Here is a 16,888-nt window from a genome sequence, read left to right on the forward strand (position 1 = left end):
AAACAAAATCGTTTGAATTTTTGTATACTGTTACCCCGAAGCCCCCCGAAGTAGAGTTTTATAATTAGTAAGTTAAGCTAACGGTTTCACTTCGCTGAAAAAGCTGTTCAGTTAGTGTCGCTTAGTGTTGGCAGAAAAGATGTTTGAGAATATTGTCGTAAATGCCACACATCACATGAGTTTTTTTTTAGCTGTTTACGTTTCTCTGATACAGAGAAGTTAAAAGCTGTTCAAAGTTGTTTGGTCTGGGTCAAGAGCGCTTATTTCGTTGTTGTTTTGCCATTTTAACAGTTATATTTTTACAGTTCCAATTTAGATTCTGCTACCGCTTTTGTACTGAGATGCTGGCTAACGTGAAAAGTCCTCAGAACATCCAGTGGAAATTGGGAAACTATAAGCCAAACGTTGCGGCTATTGTTTCAACATTCCACTGTTATGTTAAGCACCTCCTCCGAGAAGAAGAAGGGAACCTCTGTCTCGCAGGGTACCAAGTTTAAGATTCTTTTAAGAATTGAAATTTTTATAAACAAACCTGTTGTGGTTCACTTCTTCTTTGTCTTATGTGGGTGTAGTTTCCGTACCCTGCAGCCAAATTTAACACCCGAATGCTTCAACTTCCCGTGAGAGTAATAAAGTTCTGTAGAGATAATGCTGTCATCTGCCGCTAAATGCTTGGAACTAACGTTGAAATAAATGTATCGCACTTGGTGAGGAAAATTTAAACATGGAACTTGGGAGTCAAAGGTTTTGTTAGAGCATGCCCAGCGTTATTATATACCACCCTCGGCAAATTCGGGTCTCACACCAAGGATATCTTTACAGATTGTTTTGTGCTTTGCACGTCTTTAAGTTATAGACTTGTTAAATATTAATCCGACTACAAGAGTTCCCGCGCGAGCTCCACGCTCTCGGTTTCTATTGTTCGCGCCTCCTCGCGCCTCGTACCTAACGTTTAACTGAGAAAGCAGAAAGGATATGAACGGTCCAGATCGAGCGAAGCATGGGGACTACCCAAGTGAAAGACTGATTCGGTCCAGAGTAACTTGAATTGAAAGTGGTCAAGTTTGCAACAAGGAAAAAAATCCAGTGATGTTGGTCGCATATTTTGGCTGCTTGTAAAAAAAAAAAAAAAAAAAAAAAAAATGAACAGCTATGGCAAGATTTAAGACGGCGGTACCTCGTGGAAGAAAACAGTTAAACAAATAATACGAAGAAAACAGTCTGTATAGAGTCTGCTTGACTATACAATAAATTTTACGATATGAAACTATAAAATAAGGTGACATGACACTTCACTGGTCGCATGCTAGAAGCTGTGAGCTTTCTCTGGATGGTTAAATGACAGATGCAAGAGATGCTTCATCCCCATTTAATTCCTATAGATAAATATGAAACGAACTTGGTGATCTAATGATGAAACAATTATTAAACTCGGTTATCCCAAAATATCGTGATTTGTCAGTGTCTCGTAGGTAAACTATTTACCTCAGCCTTTTTCTTTGGCAAATAACTGATCTGCTTGCCACCAACAAATCACGAGATTTTGCTCAACTTCGTCCAGTAATTGTCAAAATTATTTGTTCTTGACGAAAATTACGACGTTGCCTGCGATATTAAGCATTAAGACGAATTGTGCTAGCCTCCGTCTCAAACAATGATTGCTAATTTTGCTAATTTTGATAATATGCTAATTTTGCTAATTTGCAATTTTTATACGACATTAAGGATAATAAAGCCCCCATGGGGAGTGCTTGTGAAATTTGTATCGTATTGTAATATGGGTGTTTTACCGGAGGGCATAATTACCGCAAGCTACATGTAATCTGAAAACATGTCTTAACACACATTAGCTTCCAACCCCAAAAGGCAATCTGATTCTTCCTGCCAACTTTAACTCGATTGCTTCAACTGGTCAAGTTTGCAACCGCTAGGAAAACAAAATTCCAGTGATGTTAGTCGCATATTTTGGCTGTTTGTAAAACAAAGAAGAACCATGACAACAATTAAGAAGGTGGTACCTCTTAAAAGGAAAAAAAAACAGTTAAATAATACAAAGAGAACATTCTATATAGCGTGTGCTTGACTCAGTATCCAATGAGAGTTACAGTGCGTTTACTGAAGCCGGGGCCACCCAAACAATGAAAACCGATCAGATGGCAGAACTGAAACAATAGATTCCAAAATTTTCAAATCCAGCCAATCAAACGTCCCATTTTCAATTCCAGCCAATCAAATGTTCGGTACAAGACAATGGAATCTCAACTTGTTGGTTGTGATGCTACATTTTGTTTAAAAAATGTTTCATAATCAATAATGTATCAGACGGTGACATGACATTTTAGTAATCGCATTCGCCAATCGTTGTGAGTTTCTTGACGTTTAAATGTTTGATCCAGAAAAACCTAATACTAATCGGAAGAATCTGAATTCGAAGGCTACTGATGGCGGTTTTTTGACGAAACTCAAAGGCCTTAAGTCAAAACCCTTCAGCCTTATTCAAAACAACTCCATAACGACCCGGAATCTTGTCGTTTCAGCTGCCACGTACGGTCTTGAGCGACTCTTAAACGGCAAAGCTTTCAACTGCCCTGAGGAGGGACACGAGCTGTACGGTTTTACTTTCCTTTTTGCCCCATTAATTATTCTGTTCTGTATAAACGTGCTGGTTATCGGTGAAGTTTGGAAGTTGTCGTCGCGCATGTACGTAAAACGCTATAAAAGACATGGAGATTGTGTGGCGCGGCTTCTTCCTAGCCTTCTGAAAGCTTGTGTCGGGCCGGCAGTGTGGTTGATCGTGGCCTTCCTAGACGAAGACTATTTTCTTTGCGCCATGCTCGGACCTGTTCCACGAAGAGGCAATGATACATGGACAAGCGAGCGGGAAGGTGTCGAATGGAGACATAAAGTTGAAGAGTATAAGAGTTTGTCTCACGTCCTGGCATGGACTGTCTTAGTCGCACTTGTGGTTCTCGGAACTGCATTGGTAATCTTGAAGAAGTGTTTTCTAAAAGACAACCTTCTCATGTTCAGTAAGTGGAAGCAAACATACGAATAAATCTCGGCGTAGTCAATCAAGCGTTCTGTGATCGAACTCAATCGAACTCCAATTCTCGATTGATTTCGATTGGGTTCGGTAAGAGAACATAAATCAAACGTTTTAGCAATCGAACCGGCATAATCGAACACTTCAACAATCGAACATAAAAGGGGAGAATGGGGTCCAGGGGCCCCTTTCTCGGAAGCCCCAGAAACTTTTCGGGCCCTCAAAGCCATTTTTACGCTTGAAACTCCTTGTATGAAGAGAACCTCTGTTTATACACGTATTAAGAACATATGCATAAAACAGCTCTGAAACCATAAGGTTTGGGATTTTGCTCTGTACGGCTTTGCGGGTGCGAGAACTTTTCGGGGCCTTTGAGAAACGGGCCCCAGCTCAGAAGGTAATTGACGATGGCCGTGGCCAGCTTGGACATTTGCAACGTGAACTGATGCCTGTGCTTTGGCCATTGACCTAAAGTTAAAGTGTAGTCTTACGCCTTTTACTGTCGTTAAGCGCTGCCTGTTATTATGTACAAATATCTTAAAAAATTTGACCATAAATGTAATAAACTGAAAAACCATAAATGTAACAAACTGCCTATTACCTCTGAGCCAAGGGGCCACAAACCCTGCCATTGTCTTATTTCGTACAGGCAGGACAGGGGCCCCGAAAATCAAATTGGAGTATTCGTTGCTCCAGCATCGTTTTGGCCCAGAGACCAAAACCCGAAAAGGCATCATTAATGTCCGTGCACGCATTTAGAAATCATTAAGTCTCTATACCAGAAGAGATCTTGAATCGTCCAAAATAAGTGCGCTTGAGGTGTTTGCAAGTGAAAACATTTTGAGACTTTCTGGCTTCGAAAAGAAGAGAAGAGGTAGAAATCCAGGCAAACTTTACCTTACAGAGAATAAGCCTGTTTTACTTTTAAATTTCTTTACCAGAAATCGAGAGAAATCGTGCAATTCGTGTCCGTTAGCGAAGGTTCTTCAAGCCATTTTAGTGGGAGGTTATGGATGGCTCCGTTTTGTACCCAGTCAATCACTTAATAGTGCTGGAGGGGGGACAAAACTGCTGGCTTGCAGGAGGGATGGGGGAAGTGGAACTATTTTAAACAAGATTACTGTGCTTTGGACAAAGTTGTAGTCCAGGTATACTTTTTTGCACCAGGGTAGATATATTTGATATCCCATCAGCCACATGGGCCATACAAGGATAAAACACTAAACTACGGAACAAAAGCTGGTTTATTACAACGTTAACTCTTCAAATAGCAGCTAATACTAAAAGCAATTGTGTAAATATATTCAGGTTTGTATTAACATCATAACTATTATAGCAGATAGCGAATCAGTAAAACAGTAACATATGTGAAAAATAGTCTTTAACAGTGCCTAAGGAAACTGAGATACGCCTTCGTTTAAGGTCTGATTCTATTTTTATTTGCTTCTTTAAAATGCGGGTGGCTAGTCACCCAATCCACCCCTGGCAAATGACTTCTAAAAGAATGACTAAGTCTTTAAGTGAGTCGAACAAATGACTGTAGAAGTGCGAACCGGAAGGATAATGCATGGCTGTTTTGGTTTTATTTTCGCTTGAAGCCGGGGCGTCCCAGAATTTTCTCACTTGCCTGTGAAATTATTCTAACAACCTCAAGCTTTTCAAACGTATGAAACTTTATCAACTCCCGGCACTTCAATTGAGTGGACTTAAACATCATCAAGTCCCACCGCCTCAAACGCACGTAGTTTAGACTACTCGAGATTTCGTCTGGTATATAGACTTGATACTCATACTGTAATACTTTCCAAATGTTCGCACGGACTACAGTGACGGCTTCTCGGGTTTTGGCCTCTGGACAAAAACGGTGCTGCGGGAAATGAGTCCTCCAAATTGATGTACAGAACCCCTATCCTCCCTGTACACGCACGTAGCCTGTTCCAGGAAGCGGGCGAGCGAGGGAAAAACGAGTGGGAATAAGGCATCTTCGTTCACCCACGACTCTTCAAGAGCCTGGAACAGGCTACCCTGTACTGACAAAATAAGGGAATGGTAGGGGTTGTGGCCCCTTGACTCAGAGGTAATAGGCAGTTTATTACATTTATGGTTAAGCCGTATTACATTTATGGTTGTCCAGTTTATTACATTTATGGTCAAATTTTATTACATCTATGGTTGGTGGATTTATTACATTTGTGGTTAAAAGTTATTACATTTATGGTCACTTTTTATTACATTTATGGTTTTTATTACATTTATGGGTGATACACTGAGGCCTGGAAGACGAATTAATGTTCCAGTGAGGGTAGAAACAAAGCCGCTCTGACCCCTGAGCTACCTTACGTACATATAAGGGGGAAATCTTTCCGATTCAATTGAAACTGAGTGTTACTGATTACTTTTATGCCGTTTTGTCTTTCTGCCGAACAAAATCGAACTAAACGCGTTAATTTAGTTCCATTGGTTCGATTGAATTCGGTAATCGACCTTACGAGTTCGATTAATCAAACTCACCTAAAAGTTCCACTTCGATTATGTTCGATTACCGAATCAATCGAACAAAAAACCGCCAGATATTGGGTTCGACTGATTATTGGTTCAGTTTCGTTCGATTGACTAGCGTCCTACGCCAGGATATTAAGAGATCTTGTCAAGAGATAATGATCTTGTACAATGGTTTAACATGTAATAAGCACGGATATTTGGCGAGTTGCGTAGTAATTTCCCGAGCTTTGTAGGGACGAGGAAAAACACGGGCAATCAGCAAAATGTCATTTTCTAGTCAGATTTGGCTTCTAATTAAATTTTTGAACTGTATCCTGCATCACGGCCGAAAATCGTACCGATTGCCTACTGGGAAGTAAGGCGGGTGCGAACGACAAAAACAACACAAACGAAACCATTAAAATGTCGTTTATTTGATTCACACAGGGAAAAATTGTTCCGATTAAACTTACAAGGTCTTCTTTTAAAAAGTCAAGTTCAAACAAGTGAAAGTTTGGGTCGCTCAGCTCGGCCATTTTTTTAATAAAACACTTTGTCAAGCCTTTGATTAGAAAATTTAAATTGAACGTCTCGATAATTATTAGGGAGTTTTAGCAATGACGACGGTGACGGCAGGGACGACGCCTTGTGAAAAATGAATTTATATTTTACCTTTGAATGTCATAACTCTGTAAATGTTTTCAGTATACCTATCGGTCTAAAAACTTGCTCAGGCTAAACATGCACCGACAGCGTTCAATTCCAAAAGAAGATACGGAAAATTAACCATTGCGGTTCGCGTTCTCTAAAATACGTAAAACCTGGTCATTTCACGTTGTTGTTTTGCAGACGACGACAAAGAAATGTACCAAGATTCAAAACGCACGTGCATAACTATTGTTCTCCTCATTAAATCTTTTGTTTGGTGACGCTCTCGTCGCCGTCGCCGTCGGGGTTTGCTAAAACTCCCTATATTAAAACCACGACGGCAACGGCAACGGCAACGTCGCTAAACAAAAAGTTTAATGAGGAGAACAATGACTGTGCACGTGCGTTATAACTCTTGGTACATTTCTTTGCCGTCCTCTGCCGAACAACAACGTGAAACGACCAAATTCTGCGTTGTCTAGAGAACGTGAACCACGACGGCTAATTAGATAGACAGATAGATAGCTAGCTAGCTAGATAGATGGATGGATGGATGGATGGATGGGTGGGTAGATAGATAGATAGATACTCTTTAGTGATAGCTTTGACAGTGATAAACAAATTAAATGACTTTAGAGTACCGCGAGATTTGTAGGTAAAATATAAAATCATTTTTCAATCGACGTTGTCCTTGGCGTCGCCGTCGTGGTTTCTTAAGCGCCCTAACAAAGTAAATGACTTTAGAGTACCGCGAGATTCGTAGGTAAAATATAAAATCATTTTTTAATCGACGTTGTCCTTGGCGTTGCCGTCGTGGTTTCTTAACGCGCGGATGGAAAACCGTACAGAGATTATTTATATATCAATCATCTTTCATATCTCAGCTTTTTGACTTAATTTATTGAATGGTTGCAATTATCAATCATCTTTCATATCTCAGCTTCTTGACTTAATTTATTGAATGGTTACAATTATCAATCATCTTTCATATCTCAGCTTCTTGACTTAATTTATTGAATGGTTACAATTTTTATTTTTGATGGCGTGACACTGCAAACCAGCCATGCTTAAAAATTGGCCAATTTTTCTCATCTACACCAGCAAATAAGAATTGTCACATAAAAATTGCTCGTGTAGGCGATGCTTTAGAAGTTCCCTCAGAGTTACGTGGCAAACCACTTTCCTTTCCAGATCGCTACGCGTATGAAAGGCGAGAAGCCATGAGCGCTATGAAGGCTTTCACGGAGCGCATGTCTCCTGGAGGGGAATTCATATATAATGCCGCCTATCTCGACAAAGATCCCAAAACAGCCGAATATGGCGGCGAAGAGGAAAAGGTGAAGTATTATAAAGACGGAATTCCAGAAATAATTGGACGAAACACAGTGGAGAAATTGTTTGAAGGTGAGACTGAATGGAATGGCTGTTTTAGCCCGCGAACATCAGCTGTTTAATTCATGATAGGCGAGTTTTATGACCAGGTTTAGCCCACAAGATATACTGTTTTAGGACATTAATTAGTTACTGTAGTGTGTAAATGCTCAGTGTAAAATCCCAAATAAGTGTGCGCTCATAATTAATAGAAGGAATGGTTATGGAGCCGAATAAATTTCGTTGTCATATGTTTTTGTTCGCTCTTTTAGATTTAAGTCCGCGCATAAAACACAATAAACGTTTAAAAAACAACGGAACAACGGAAAAACAACGGAAAGCAGGATAAGCTCCGACGCTTGGGATAAACCCCTTCCGGGATATGCTCCGACGCTTGAGATAAGCCCCGTCCGGGATATGCTCCGGTGCTTGGGATAAGCCCCGTCCGGGATATGCTCCGACGCTTGGGATAAGCCCCTCCGGGATATGCTCCGGTGCTTGGGATAAACCCCGTCTGGGATAAGCTCCGGTGCTTGGCCTGATGCAGACTTTACTTATAAGGCTTGACTTACAGCAGAGCGCACTCCAATGATTTTACCTGTTTATGGCGGAATCAACTTCACAAGAATGGATCCGCTTTATTTCGTTTCAGGTTTTGAAGGCTCGGATCATAAGGGTGAATGGCACTATGTCAAGGCATACGAAAAATTCAAAGACAAGTACCCTCGGATTGCCAGTGGCAGGCCCAAAGATCCTTGGCGAGCAGTGCAGGGGGATGAAACTGGAAACCAAGAGACTTCTTCGCCAAGTTCCGGGGAAAATGAAATGGGGAAGGGGGACGAAACTGAAAACCAAGATATTTCTTCGCCAAGTTCCGGGGAAAATGAAATGGGGAGGGGGGATGAAACTGCATGGAAACTGGCAAGAGATTTCTTCGCCAAGTTCTGGGGAAAATGAAATGGAAATGCAGCCCTTGATTTCATAGCCATGATAATTCGGCATGACAAATTAATCGATATATGAAGGTGTTTTTTTTGTTTGTATGAAATATACGAAAAATTGTTGGTGTACGTGATAGTCGGTGACATCGCGGAAGTGATCCATTGTCAAATTTTAGTTGAAAAAATTAAACGTTAAGTGAATCTTAATTATCCTACTTATCGAATTTCAAACTGAACCAAGCGTAACGTTTTGATTGTTGTTTTTATTGCTCTTTTGCTACAACGAAGGCTTGAAGTTCGAAACGTCATTTATTTTCTGAATTTACTAGGGCGGGTTATAATTACTCGAAGTGTGAAATTACAATGGCCCTTTTCACTGATACGGCGGGCCTTTTGAATTCTGTTGTTTCAAATAGCTATTATGGGATGCTTAGGGGCAAATGCATACAAAATGACCGCCGTATCGGCGAAAACATCTGGGAGGTCCTTCTTAACTACAGATTTAGAGCAGTTGCTAAGGGACTGCAGAAGGCGATATTTAGAGGAAAACTATTTTGGAGCGTTTTGGAGCGCTAAGTGGTGAATTTTATATTGCGAAATGTTTGCTTTTGAAAAACATACATGATTAACTAGCGCACGTCCCAAACCGCGTGTTGGAATTTTAAATCCCTAAAACTTGGAAGAAAAGAGGATGAGTTTCGATTTTTCTGATGATTGAGAAATAAGTTAGTCTACTTTATGATCGTAAACATGGAATTACTGTTTACATTCAAAAGGGGGAAACCTACTGTAGAAAGACTGTTACTACATATAACTTTTCAAGTTGCTATTGTAAGATAGTTGTGTGTCGGTGTGTAGATTCGTTGGTATGCAGGCTACGTAATTATGCTAAGAAGCGAATATTTAAGGAGTTTTTCCGTTAGGGGTTGTCACTCCACGGCATCTCCATTTTTATTTTGATCACTTCATTCTGGAAATTTTGTTTTATCCTAGGGCCGCTTATGTTTGTTACAATAACCTATGCTAGGGCTGTTTATGTCTGATCAATAAACGAGATGCCCCCTCGATCCTATATGACTGATGTTTTCTTACTTGTACTAAGTTAGAATTTTTTTGTTTTCGTCTCACTGTATAGTGGTTAGACAACAATGACTTTTATGATGATGAGAGTTTCATAATACCCATACGTAGCACTAAGTACGTGGACGTTCTTAATCTATTGCCTCTGATTTAAATTTCCGAATTAGATGCCTTTTGAGTTTTAGGGTTTTGTTTTATTCTGGTCACGTGACTGGTCAAATATGGCCGTGATTTCAAACTTTTGCAGGACTCTTCAATGGAACAAACCTGAGCAAATAACTTATCCTTAGGATGACTGGTTCTAAAAATATGGCGGTTAGAAACCTTCCTTAGCGACAACTTCATGACCAATTGGTATTTAAGGGCCCCCTTAAAAAACCTTTGTAGGACGTTTTCGTTTTGAAAACCTTAAAATTAACGACGTAACCAATGCCACTCAGTGTGCATGTAAGTAAGGTGACGTACGAATAGTTAAACCAGTTAAGCATGGTTCAGTTGAGGATAATTTTTCCTAGCCCTCTAAATCTTAATTTGTTAACCTTCACCTGTCCTCGAGCGACACTGACAGTTACGTAAAAGTTTGGTTTCTAGAAAATTGACACTTTGGATAATACTTCTCGTAGAGTTTTTGGTGAGTAATGTCGCATCGAGGTATCGTTGTGCATTTGTAGTCGGGTTTTGTATTAACCGAGAACCATAATGGGTTTGTTTTTCGTGTTATATCATTTAATCCTTTCTGGAAATTTCCAAATCTTGGAAATTCGGCATGGGATTCTGTTGGGGTCAGTTTTTGTTCCAGGATATTTTGGGGTTTAGTTGGAAGCTTTAGGGATTTTACGGGGTTAATTTTTGATTTTTGCCCCAATTCGATCATCTCCGTCACTTGTAATTCGGAGTACCCTTCACGGAGATATGTGACTTGGTTATCCAAGGTGTCGGCGGAAGTTTTAAAAGCGTCCACCTTATCCATTTCCTCACGTGTTTCAGCTCTGTTTGCTTTCTAGCTTTTGTCTAACTGTTAGTTGGACAAAAATGTAGTTTCCTTTTTATGCTCTCTGGATTTCGTTTTTCTGTTTAAGTAGCCAGTAAATCATTTGTTCGTACTATCATCTACTCCTTATACATGTATCTTAAAAGTAAGGACAATGGCTCTGTTGCTAGCACCAAAATAAAACTGGCCTCATTTTAGTTTCATCCCTTGTCTCTTTTCTCTTTTCTTCCCCCCGATGAGAGTTAATAGTTAATGAAGATAATGAAAACTCGCGACGTATTCGGAGCGTCACCTTTTCAAAGCGGCAGACAAGATGATATTTGAAATGTAAACTGCCTTCGCTTCTAGTCAAATGGCTTCTAAAAGGCTCAAAAAGACCCAGGGACACAGGTAAACAAAGTACACATTTATTTTACATGATTATAAATGATTATGTTATTGCTGATACAGTGTTCGGTTTCACTGAGCCTAAACGGCAAACCCTTTAGGGCTGCACATACCTATATAGCCCATATAAGGGAGTTCCTCCCCGGGGTCACTGATAAGAGATCACTATTACATATGGGTCAAAAAGTCTATTGCTCTTCATGGTAACCGTTAACCCACTAACGTTCAATGAACAGCCAAAATTAGCGCCTTTAGCTGCCACATCACGATTTTTGGCTCAGTCCGTACCTCGCAGTCTCAGCACTCTAATGTTTGTGAGTCTCACTCGATGAAATGCGAATCGATGTTATTATGTACGAACTGTTTACCTTATCTTTAGGAATTCTTTTTCCAACAGTTTCTTTGCATTTTACAGCAACGAAGTTGTTTCATCAAGTGATATCAGAAAAGAACGAAACAGAAAGCATCGCATCCATAATGTTGGTTAACTTGAAACTTTAACTTTAAATCATGTAGGTAGTTACGAAATGTTACATTTTGTGACGTCTTACATGAATCAGTACAAAAATCGTAAACAAACTCTGGAGAGTGTGCAGTACGGACTGGAAATTATATTAAACCGTAATTAGTTAATTAGAAATAACTCTCTTAGCCGGCCGCGACCAATGAAGCGTGTATTAACACAGAGTAATGGACAAATACAGCATTCTGAAAACTGCCTGACGACTGTACACTGTACATATTTAATCAATAAAGCAGGTAAAAAAAAAAAAAACCAATCCTTGGCGTTTATGTATTTTAAGCTATACCCTGGCACTGAGCTATACCCTTTTTACTCATTCAGTGGGGAGAGGATGCGGGTAACAAGGCCAATAGAAGATTAAAAACGTTTCTTGCCTCAGGAACATTACAGCAGAGTAGCTTTTCACACCGACGATTCTCTAGCTTCATCGGATCGAGAAGCCAATCGTTCGTTCTCTGGGGTGACCGCCTCTAAGTGCAGGGGTTCCAGTTCCTGCCAGGAGCTTTCCATTTCGAAGCACGTCGGCAGACATTTTAAGCGGCACGTCTTTTGGGCGCTCGTTTCGTGAACATCCCCGCGCACAAGTCGCCAAGGATCCAGGGGACTCCCGGTGGAAATGCGAGGATACATTTCCTTGAAGGCTTTGTAGGCTCTGATGTAGTGCCATTCATCACCGTCGGTCCATCGATCATCTGCATAACCTTAAAATAAGAATTACATCCATGTTTAACATGGAGGTGAGCCAGCGGATTGGTAGGCGCGGCGGGGAGGGTTGGCCCGGCTAGCCGACTTGAATTTGACTGAATTGTAAATGACTCATTTAGTTCACTTTTTAAACGTGATCAGATTGAGCGAATTACACATGAGCACTTGTGAATTTCTCACTTTGGGGCCGAGATAAGTCCTTCATCAACAAATATACGAAATGTTTACCCTAAGTACCAAAATGCGAAATCTCGTCTCAGGTCATTCCACTTATAGACACGACAGCATCTTAACGGGACAAAAAGGTATGATTTGAGATCTCGAATCTGCCTCAAACAAAACGAACGATAGGTGAATAAGCTAACGTTATTTTCAGCTGAGTCGCTGGAAGCCAGCTTCCCTTTGATAAAAGAGTGGAGTTGTGGCGGGGGGGGGGGGGGGGGATGCTTGGCCACGATCAAGAGACTCGCTATGCAATGACCCCCTAGGGGGTATCATGCGCCTGCTATGAAGGATTGTATTACTAAAGGTTTATTTCCTGGCTAACCTTCAAATAATTTCTCCACTATTTTCCTTCCTATCATTTCTGGAACTCCATTGTCATACAATGTGACCTTTTCTTCTTCCCCGCCGTATTCAGCCGTGTTTGGATCGCTGTCGAGACTAGCATCCTTAAATGAAGCTCCCATGCGTTCTGTAAACGCTCTCATTGCACTCAGGGCCTCTCGCCTTTCATAAGCGTACAGATCTACATATACAAACAAAGAGAGTTAAACAGGACCCTAATTTGATGTGGATTATTTAGTTAAAAAAAAAGTCACCAAGGAAGGAAACTGGAATGTTAGTGATAAGAAAGAAGAAAGAAAAGTTACTACGCAGACAGGGGATTCAAAATTTAACATTTTCAATTTCCCCACCCCCTTCCACCCCTCGCTATCCTACCCACCGTAAGAGTTTAAAACATCAAAAATCACTAAAATCACTAAATTAAACCAAAACAATCAAAACAATCCTCCGTAGGAAAAAAAGATGGCGACTGGTACATTTACCCATAGTTCTTAGCTCACGAAACCCTTAACAACGTTCCTAAAAACGTACAGAAACGTTTTGAAATCTTCAAACCTAGGCTACTTAATGTCCTTGGAACAGGGACAAATATTGTAAAAATTTTGCTTTCTTTGTGCCTTTTAGGATGTGTTAGGTTCGCAAGGCACTGTGGTAAAACGTACAGCCGCCATCTTTTTCACTACGGTGGATTGCGCTCTCTGTACAAATGATTTTGATAGAAACGACAAATTGGCAATTCATTTGAAATACATAAATTCCTGTTGAAAATTTACTTCTGCAGGAAAGCAAACTCACATGAAGAAAAAAAGAGTGTATAGGTGTAGACAGATCACGAAGAGCACATTGAAAAAAATTGGACTTTTTTCAAAAGTTCTCCTTCTATTTTCTGTCTCAATTTTCGTCAGTCATAAGCATCCATATCTGGTTAATTTGTGTTTTCGACACCAGAATTTTGTTTCGGTTTCCGTTTTCAGAACAGGAGTTAGCTAACTCAGACTTCTCTTCCATTGAAATTTTAATCCCAGATAAGCGACATAACCGGCATTCGAACAACCTTGGACATGAGAACTTTAAATATTATACTGCTCAGGTATTTTGACGCATAATTAAGATCTCGAACGAAAATAGTTGCTAACACCACACCTAACTGCCGAATTGGATTTTTTGAAGGCTGCATTTGTCGAGATTTGCTGCCCGATTTACCAAAAAAAAAGGGGATGATATTGATTATAACAGAGGTTTTTCTTTAATATCATTTGATATTATCTACTTACTGTCCATGAGAAGGTTGTCTTTGAGATAACAGTATTTCCACACAATTACAGCAGTTCCCAGAATGACTAGTGCGACTAGTACACTCCACGCCCAAATTTGCGACTCGCCTTTACATTCCTCGACTTTCTGTTTCCTTTCGAAAATTTCCTGATCGTTTTCTTCATTTTTACCCCGTGGAACAGGCCCGAGCTTAGCGCAGAGATAATAATCTTCTTCTAGGAAAGCTGCGATCAACCAAATCGCCGGCCCGACGCAGCCCTTCAACAGACTCGGTAGAAGCCGAGCGATGCAATCTCCCCGCCTCCTGTATCGTTTCACGTACATCCGCGATGACAGCCTCCAGATCTCGCCGATAACAAGCAGGTTCGTGCAGAACAAGATGATAACTGGACCGAATAAGAAAGCAAAGCCATACTGCTGGTAGCTGTTTTCAGGACAGTGGAAGACTTGAGCGTTCAGAAGTCGCTCGAGGCCGTAAGTCGCAGCGGCGACGACAAGGTTTCGAAGAGTTATGGAGTTGTTTTGAATTAGGCTAAACGCTTTGTCAAGCTTCGAAGTTTTCTTTCTAAGTGTCAGTCCTTCATTCAGTACCTCTGTGATTCCCAAGGACGATTCTTTTCCATCAGCGCGATCTGTTAACGATTTTGGTTTGTCCTTAAATGACGAAGGTTTTTGGTCTTTCAGTTCAATTCCTTCTTTCTCAGATCCTCTGCTTGTTTCACGTTCTGCGCCGCTTAAATTCGTAACCAATATAGCTTCCGGTATCTTTTCTTCTTCGATAGTGTTCACGGCAGCCATAGATTAAAGTTAAAAGTTTTAAGTTCCCTCTTGAGAAAATACACAGTCGCAAAAACTAAATTAACACCGTTCATTTAGTACAGTATTGCGTTCGGGAATTCGAAGATGATATCCGCTTCGTTCCTCCCTTGTTTGCAATTGAGATAATATTTCTTTCGGTTTCTAAATTGTGTAAATCTTCCGCCAAAAAGATATTAAATATTGCAGCTGTCCATTAAACTACCTCGTCTCACCTTTGATCTAATATTCTCGATTATTTCCAATAGTTTGTTCTTTCAGTTTCAAGTAAAAAGTTGTTAGTTGTTTCTTTTTTTGTAATTCAAAGCGACATCGACTTGTAGTTGCTCCCATATATATAGAAATACCGACAAATCAGAATTTCTGGTTTACTAAGGGCTTGCCAATTGTATAGCGAGAAAAACCCAGTTTCGGTCGGAAATAAAACTGTTAAACAATTTATTCAGCGGAAGTTTTCGGGCAGAAAAGGACTAGTCACCTTTGGAAGCATGAGTCATTCCCGTCTTAATAGAATCGGAAACTAACTATGATCGTCCATTTGTAGCGCCCATATGTTGTTTACAACTAGGAACCAGGCTACTGCATCATAAACTTTGCTCGAAATATGGCGGCGGGGCTTGGGTAGGTAAATAGTCTAAATAGCAAACGAATAGTCGTGAGCTTCGCTAAATTCTTCGCTTGATCATGAAACACCTTTCATGACAGTTCCCTGGGCCAGAGCATAACGTTAAAAGGGTGGTTTCAAGGCTTGGCGCAAGTGCAAACAGTAAACCTCGCCCATTTGGTTAGAATACTAAATTCGATGTTCAATACTAAATTCAGCATATTCTGCGTAAAGCAGTGGCATCCTAAATTGGACGCCAGTCATCCAGAGTGCTTGCCTAAATATGGTCTGTGATTGCTGAACTACACGTGGTTCACTAAGAAACCGAAAATGGTTTTTCGTGCTCAAGTCAAAGTTTGAACATGCCTCGAACCATGAAACTATTTCTTTTAGCATAAAAATTTCAAAACATGCAAACAAGGCGGTTTCGGGTAAAAGCGAAAGCCGATATTTTAAAGGCAGGATTGAAAAAAAGTTAACTTGGGTTTTAATTTTTCCTTGTCAGTGTAAAAGTGTTTTGTAATGCCAATGAGAGTATATATTTTTATATTATTAATATTATTAAAACCTGTAGGACAGAAATTATACACAGAAAGGCTCACTGCAACTCATGAAACCATAATATATTCTGGAATAACCTTATCTTACTTTTTAACCGTAACGCATCGTGATCTTCTTCGTTCAGAAAGTGTATCTCTGTTTGCGCACGGGTTTTTCATTAGTTTTCTTACCACGGAGAACTATTATAATTTTTTTGAAATCTTTAATTTGAAAATAATCTTGTGCATAAAATTTACTTATAAAAAACATCATGACATAGTTGTCTAATCACTGAAGTCTATTCGTAGTAGCATAATATTGTCTAGTATTAAAATATATATTGCTCCTAGCTGACTATACCCATTAAAACTTCAGGTGGGAATTCCATCTTGTTTGTTTCTATTTTCACGGCGCTGTCAATATGTCGCTCTAGTGGAAATGTCTTGTTTACGCCAAAACCACGATCCGGTTGCTGAGACTGCGTTACATCACAACAACTCTTAAGTAAGACAAGGTTCTTTTATTGTGGACTTTCACGAAAAATTAATATGACTTGTTATCCTCCGAGGCACTACATAACAAACACTCAATGTTAGGTGATGAAAAATTCAAACTACGGCGGCTCAATATAATAAACCCTGGACTGATACCTTATAACTTTCGTTATATTTAAAAAGCTTATTGACCGAGACATGGCCTGTGTACATCCGCCCCCTTGCCTCCCCTCCGTTTTTTTTTTTTTTTTTTTTTTTTTTTATTGGAGGGGGCCAATGTACACAGGCTAACTCGGCAGGGAAGAAGAGAAATGAGTTTGCCTCTATTGACCCTTTCCGACCAAGGAGAACCAAGATAGCTGAGCTGCGTGTGACAAGAGATCCCTGTTTTAAAATGAATACATCTTGTCAAGCTATCTTGT

General features: G+C 40.1%; 2 protein-coding genes across 2 annotated transcripts; one reads left to right on the top strand and one right to left on the bottom strand.

The window, feature by feature from the left end:
- The first annotated feature begins 2,325 nt into the window (after positions 1–2,325).
- LOC110047184 (uncharacterized) lies at positions 2,326–9,556 on the top strand. The gene is made up of 3 exons (XM_020752934.2): positions 2,326–3,029; positions 7,364–7,576; positions 8,196–9,556. Exons 1-3 carry the CDS (start codon positions 2,384–2,386, stop codon positions 8,498–8,500), a joined length of 1,164 nt encoding a protein of 387 aa, XP_020608593.1. The 5' UTR covers positions 2,326–2,383; the 3' UTR covers positions 8,501–9,556.
- A 1,390-nt stretch (positions 9,557–10,946) lies between these two features.
- LOC110047174 (uncharacterized) lies at positions 10,947–15,086 on the bottom strand. The gene is made up of 3 exons (XM_020752923.2): positions 14,012–15,086; positions 12,718–12,918; positions 10,947–12,166 (listed from the first exon to the last, which is right to left on the bottom strand). The coding sequence occupies exons 1-3, from the start codon at positions 14,808–14,810 to the stop codon at positions 11,868–11,870; spliced, it is 1,299 nt and encodes a 432-aa protein (XP_020608582.1). The 5' UTR covers positions 14,811–15,086; the 3' UTR covers positions 10,947–11,867.
- Positions 15,087–16,888: the final 1,802 nt, after the last annotated feature.

The sequence above is a fragment of the Orbicella faveolata genome, unplaced genomic scaffold (assembly GCF_042242905.1).
Source record: "Orbicella faveolata isolate gen_17 unplaced genomic scaffold, um_ofav_v1 contig_12, whole genome shotgun sequence".
Taxonomy (NCBI): domain Eukaryota; kingdom Metazoa; phylum Cnidaria; class Anthozoa; order Scleractinia; family Merulinidae; genus Orbicella; species Orbicella faveolata.

What these genes read in the sequence shown, in the direction of transcription:
- LOC110047184 (XM_020752934.2), top strand. Translation starts at nt 2,384, where the DNA reads ATGTTTGATCCAGAAAAACCTAATACTAATCGGAAGAATCTGAATTCG. An exon ending in AGACAACCTTCTCATGTTCA is followed by an intron (nt 3,030 to 7,363) that starts GTAAGTGGAAGC and finishes TTTCCTTTCCAG; the next exon opens with ATCGCTACGCGTATGAAAGG. An exon ending in AGTGGAGAAATTGTTTGAAG is followed by an intron (nt 7,577 to 8,195) that starts GTGAGACTGAAT and finishes ATTTCGTTTCAG; the next exon opens with GTTTTGAAGGCTCGGATCAT.
- LOC110047174 (XM_020752923.2), bottom strand. Translation starts at nt 14,810, where the DNA reads ATGGCTGCCGTGAACACTATCGAAGAAGAAAAGATACCGGAAGCTATA. An exon ending in AGACAACCTTCTCATGGACA is followed by an intron (nt 12,919 to 14,011) that starts GTAAGTAGATAA and finishes TTGTATATGTAG; the next exon opens with ATCTGTACGCTTATGAAAGG. An exon ending in AGTGGAGAAATTATTTGAAG is followed by an intron (nt 12,167 to 12,717) that starts GTTAGCCAGGAA and finishes TCTTATTTTAAG; the next exon opens with GTTATGCAGATGATCGATGG.